Source organism: Phaseolus vulgaris, chromosome 10, assembly GCF_051622355.1.
Source record: "Phaseolus vulgaris cultivar YP4 chromosome 10, ASM5162235v1, whole genome shotgun sequence".
Lineage (NCBI taxonomy): Eukaryota > Viridiplantae > Streptophyta > Magnoliopsida > Fabales > Fabaceae > Phaseolus > Phaseolus vulgaris.
The window spans coordinates 31,524,462-31,530,536 of NC_143507.1; the positions used below are offsets into that span (position 1 = coordinate 31,524,462).

At 36.0% G+C, this 6,075-nt stretch overlaps 1 protein-coding gene across 1 annotated transcript; it reads right to left on the bottom strand.

The window, feature by feature from the left end:
- Positions 1–1,100: 1,100 nt before the first annotated feature.
- LOC137834388 (uncharacterized) lies at positions 1,101–4,619 on the bottom strand. Its single transcript, XM_068642445.2, has 4 exons — positions 2,461–4,619; positions 2,070–2,378; positions 1,872–1,977; positions 1,101–1,793 (listed from the first exon to the last, which is right to left on the bottom strand). Exons 1-4 carry the CDS (start codon positions 4,506–4,508, stop codon positions 1,101–1,103), a joined length of 3,156 nt encoding a protein of 1,051 aa, XP_068498546.2. The 5' UTR covers positions 4,509–4,619.
- Positions 4,620–6,075: the final 1,456 nt, after the last annotated feature.

Consider the following 6,075-nt stretch of genomic DNA (forward strand, 5'->3'; position numbering starts at 1 on the left):
AACATCTCTCTTAGCGAGATCTTCATTTACCATGAAGCAAAAACGACTCTTCAAATAATACAATTGTTAGTCCACATATATATTCAAAAACTGAAATAAGAATGTACATATTTAATGTTTTATTGAATGTAGGGTCAATTACCTTCAGTGCACTCTCCCATATAGTATCCTTGTAAGTATCAGGCACAGATGACCAACTTTCAAAACTTATAGGCAACAATATATGATTTGCTGCTAGCTGTCCACAAACTCCAGCAAGCAAACCACATGCTTCTCCAATGGGTTGAAAGTTATCATCATAGTTGACAACCACACGTGTTCCAATGGGCAAATTATGAGCATCCCTAACCTTGAGCTTCGTTTTCTGAGTAACTCCATGCTCATCTATAAAGTATAATACATTAAGGTATCTGCAATGAAAGTAATTAAATGAAAAAGAAAAACACAACAACAAAATTAACATATGTTTACCTATAGTATCAACAAACCAATAGTGGTTTGAATGTCTGCCTTTTTTTGGTGCCACCCTTTCTGCTTCAGATTCTAATGTATGCGGTTGTGCAGATTGAGGGGTATGTGGTTGTGTAGACTCGGATGTATGTGGCAGTGTAGACTCAGATGTATGTGGTAGTGCAGAGTCAGATGTGTGTGGTTGTGCATACTCAGATGTGCCTTCAGGTTGTGCAGATTGTGAGATTGGTGGTTGAGTAGACTCAGTTTGTGGTAGCGCTGCTGATTCAAAAGTAGGTTGTAAATCTCGTGGTTGTGCAGATTTTGAGATTTGTGGTGGTGTATGTCCATATGCTTGTGGTAATGGAGATCCAATATGTGGTTGACCAGATTTAGTTGTTTGTTGACGTGTAGTTTGAGGCGTGTCATTAAGTTGAACATAGTTCCTCACAGATGTGTCTGAACTATGTCCACCAATTGCCTTAAGCAAGTTCTTAATCCTCTTAGGCTTAGGCATATCTGCACATAAAAAGGAAAGAATAAAATACAAAAACAAGATATAACAATGCATATCAAAGTACATAATCAAATAGATGTGCAACTAACAATAACCATACATGTGCAGTTTTATTAACAGACCAAGCTTATTATTACTCTGACATTGAGTCATTTTCATGAAGTTCGTGATCATTGTTGTCCTCGTTTAATAATTCATCATCTTCATCATCCCTAAACAATGGCAAATGTTCAGACTCGCTGAAAAAATGGTTTAAATCTTGTTGTGGACATGGTTCCAGTTCACAAACTTCATTATCTCCTTCTCCCATATCATACAAGTCTCGTGGTTTCAAGTGGACGACAATTTTCCAATCCTTGTTAACTTCATCATTAACATAATATACCATTTCAGCTTGTGAAGCTTCAATATATGGATCATGCTCCTCACGATCTCCCATGTGAATTAATCTTGAAAAATTAATAGAAGTAAAACCCCACGGATCCTTTCTAAGCCCCCTATCTCTTGTGGTGTCAGCCCGTTTACATTTGAACAATGTCACTTTAAAACGACCATAGTAATTAAGCTCAATTATATCTTCTAATTTTCCATAGTATGCCAAATCCGCTTCCCTAATGTTTTGATCAGCCATACTTGCAACACATGATGTTGATGAAGTTAAGTAAACTCCACTGTTTTGGGTTTTTAACCCATGTTCTCGACTTTCGGTCCTAAACTTGAATCCATTTACATTGAAGGCAGAAAATCTTCTAGCATGTGGAGTCGGACCTTGAGATAGATACTTAAGATCATTTGACACTGTACTTGAAATGTCTGGGTTATTAATCTACAAAAATAAGGATTGAATGTGTGAACATATGTTACAAACTTTAATAAAACAATTATAAAAACAGTTTCTACGTACCCTTTGAGGAAACCAATTCATGAAATCCTTATTAACAATCCTTTCTATCTCTATATTTGAAATTCTTCTCCCTCTAAACCTCCTTCGCAAATGACTTTTAAATTCCCTAAGAAAATAATCATAACCAATGTGTTACTAATGATTCCATTAAGAACACATTTTGAATATAATTAAATTTATAGTTGTGTTAACACTCACTGAATGAAAGGGGTAACTTCAGGGCAATTAAATAACACATATCGATGTGCTTGAGTTCTTTGCATGGTTGACAACTCAAAAGTTGAAGAGGCACTTACTACTCTACCAATTGGTGGGAAAATGGTACTCAATTGTGGCATATTTGTATTACAAGAATCATCCACACGTGAAGGCCTGTTACTTCTTGTCTCAACCCCTTCCATATATTCAGAGGTAAAGGTCAGAACCTCTTCAGCTAGGTATCCTTCGGCAATGGAACCTTCAGGTTGTGCCTTGTTTCGAACATATGATTTTAAATGTCCCAAATACCTATAAAATAATTTTTCAATTAGGATAATCAAATATGAAGCTTAAAAAAACTTCAAAATCTATGTGTGCCAAAAACATTTACCTTTCTATGGGATACATCCAACGATAATGAACCGGGCCTCCAAGTTTGGCCTCACCAACTAAGTGACAAGTTAAGTGCACCATAACTGTAAAAAAGGTAGGAGGGAACAACATTTCCATGTGGCAAAGAGTTTCAATGATGCGGGACTGAAGTTTATCAAGTTCGGTTTGGCTTAAACTTTTGCCACATAATTGTCGAAAAAATGAACATAGTTCTACTATCACTGCAGTCACATTGTTTGGTAAAACATTACGTATGGCAATGGGTAGTAAATGTTCTATAAGAATATGACAATCATGACTCTTAAGGCCAAAAATCTTTCCAGCTTTCAAATCAATACACCTTGAAATATTACTCGAGTATCCATCTGGCATTTTCACATCTTTCAGTGTTTGTAAAAACGTTTTTTTCTTTGGTTTTGACAATGAAAACACACTTGGCCGAAATCTTCCTCTTTCATCTGACCAAAGTTCATTCCTTATACCCATTTCTTTAAGTACCTTTCGGGCTTTTAAATTATCTTTTGATTTCTTAGGGTCATTGAGTAATGTATACAAAACATTGTCACAAACATTTTTTTCAATATGCATGACATCTAGACAATGGTGTAACAAGTTTGTCTCCCAATAAGGAAGATCAAAAAATATACTTCTCTTTTTCCATTGTTCTGCTCCAACAACTTCAAGAACATTCTTTCCCCGACCCCTTTTACTTGTATCCGTAGGTTCTAATGGTTTTCCAAATGTAACATTGATACCCTCAACTTGTTTAAATATGTCTGACCCTGACAAATGTTCTGGTGCTTCCCTTAGTTCAGTTCTTCCGTCAAAAAGAGAACGAATCAATCTGAATCTATGTTCTTTATGTAAAAATCGACGGTGTCCCATAAAGCTGTATTTGCCCCTATACAACAAAGAAGACTCAGTGTCAAAGTTACAAGTTGGGCAAGCAAGACCAGTGTGCGTGTTCCATCCAGATAAATTGCCTAGGCCAGGGAAGTCACTAATTGTCCACAACAAAGCCGCTCGCAATGTAAACATTTCTTTTTTCGAATAATCAAAAGTTTGCACTCCATCGAACCAGAGCTCCTTTAATTCTTTTATGAGTGGTTGTAAGTATACATCAATGTCGTTTCCTGTCATTTGTTTTCCAGGAATTATCATGGATAGGATAAAAGAGGTTTGCTTCATACACTCCCAAGGAGGACGATTGTATGGGATGAGGACTACTGGCCATATACTATAGCTTGTACTCATGGTTCCGAAAGGGTTGAAGCCATCACTAGCTAAGCCCAGTCGTACATTTCGAGGATCATTTGCAAATTCTGGATGTAATACATCAAATGCTTTCCAAGCCTCGGAATCTCTAGGATGCCTCATCAACCCATCCTGGTTATCCTCTGATGCATGCCATGTCATAGATTCAGTTGTCTTAGAACTCATAAACAATCGTTGCAATCTTGACTTCAATGGAAAGTAACGCAAGATCTTTGCATATTGTTTCTTATCTTTATCTTTCCACTTAGACATTTTGCACCGTTTACATTCTTCTAAGCTTTCATTCTCTTCACCCCAATATAGCATGCAATCTTTTGGACAAGCTGGTATTTTGACATAATTAAGACCAAGTTTGTTAATCACATTCTTGGCCTCATAAAATGAGTTAGGAAACTTAGCATGTTCAAATGCGTCCTTTAGCAAGTTTAGAATCATGGTCATTGCTTTATCACTCATTCTACACATGCATTTTATATGATACAACTTCAACATGAATGATAACTTTGAATACTTGGTACAACCTTCATATAGTGGTTCATTATTGTCCTTCAACAACGCATCAAAGTTTGTATTTCCTTCACCATGCAACATATCATCTTGTACACCATCATCTTGAGTACCCTCATCAATGTGATCATCGTGGTGCCCCACAAACCCAAATGCATCGTTCAACATGTCTTCCATTGGATTATGAGATTCTATGACATCTTCAATGACATGCGCACTTGGAACAACCACAGACTCATTTCCACTTAGTCCTTCACCGTGCATATACCAAGTTTGGTAGTTTTGAGGAAAAGTGCTACATGTTAAGTGTTCTTGAACTACATCCCTTGTTTGCCACTTATTGAAACCACACTTTGAACACGGACACTTTATGACAAGACCATTAGCATGTCCAAATGCAAATTCCAAAAATTCATTCAAACCATTTGCATATTCAATGGTGTTTCGTGGTTTAGAAATCCAACTTTTATCAATTGGCATGACTACAAAACAAAACACCATAACAAAAAATTACTTACATAAATGTGTTAACTACATAAAATAGTTAATCAGAACCTACACTTACCAAACTAGCTTTTGGTAAATTTTATGGGTCACACAAACAAAATTTTAATTATACAACCAATCTATACGCTTCAAAACAGATCTGGATGGTTGAATATAAAGTTAGATCCAAACCAATTTGCAAGTTGGTTTGGATCAATTGTTGTCTCTATGAATTTCTTAATCATTCTATAAATAATCATTATCAAATAACCATTATAAATAACCATTATCATTCTATAAGCTAACACAATGCAATCAAAATTTAAGTACGTGCAGGTCATCTTCAAATTAATGAAACTAAGTCTGTAAAGGCTAATATATAATAAAAGTTGAAGTAAGACATGAACCCTTGCTTTTTGTAGTTAACCATTCATATAAAAACCGACTCATGCTTAAGTAGAATAAAAATAAATGGCTAAACCTGTAATAAATTCCTGGGGTTGAACCTGAATTTGCAATATTATCCAGGAACAGTATGGTGTAAGAAATAAAATAGACCTGCAAGAAAACAAAAAAAAATAACACGTTACACATTGGAAAATACATAAAAATAACCTTTAAGATATAATTTTTAAACAATGCAGACATACAAGAACAAGTTGAGATAATTCATTTTATAGAGTTCAATGGTGTCAATTGATCCAAATAAAATACTATGAATAATTTCTATTCTGCCTCTACAATTTCTGCTATGAATAATTTGAAACAGCTGGGGTTGAGGTTTCGCTTTCTTGGTGGTACGGTAGTAGTTTTTTTGATGATGTTTCTTTGCTTCCTTAAAGCTACAACAGGTAGCAAAGGGTGTGGTTTTTAAGTAGTGAATGGCAAAGAGGATCTGCAGGTAGGGGTTTTTTCTCTGGGCCCTGGTAAGTTTTTTTCCGGTCTTATGCATGGCAGACAGCAAATGCTATAATGGTTTCTGTTGTGGGAGGGCCTGGAGGTGTGCAGATGGTTATGAGGGGCATTGGATAAATGGGAGGTGTTGTCTTACGGCTCAGGCTCAAACAATAGGAAGCAAGTGTAATAACTAGTACTTAATGGGGTGGTTTTTTGTTTTCAGCTGCTTTTTTAAGCATTGGACTTCTCTGTTGGCAGATTTCTCCCCTTGGTGGATGATTAATCCTTATGTGGAAATGTTGAGTAAGTTTGGTAAGGGTTGGTGGCAGGAGTAGTATCACTAGTGGTTATATCTAGCTACACTTATGGGAAGTTTATTCTCTTTTTTGTGGTCATAATCTTTTGAGCATGCTGGTTTTTACAGGAAAAGCCTTGATCAGGGAAATAA

Excerpts from the sequence above, each read along its gene's own strand:
- LOC137834388 (XM_068642445.2), bottom strand. The coding sequence starts at position 4,508 with ATGCACGGTGAAGGACTAAGTGGAAATGAGTCTGTGGTTGTTCCAAGT. Across the intron at positions 2,379-2,460 it reads TGGATGTATCCCATAGAAAG|GTATTTGGGACATTTAAAAT; the intron begins GTAAATGTTTTT and ends ATTATTTTATAG. Across the intron at positions 1,978-2,069 it reads GAAGTTACCCCTTTCATTCA|GGAATTTAAAAGTCATTTGC; the intron begins GTGAGTGTTAAC and ends TTATTTTCTTAG.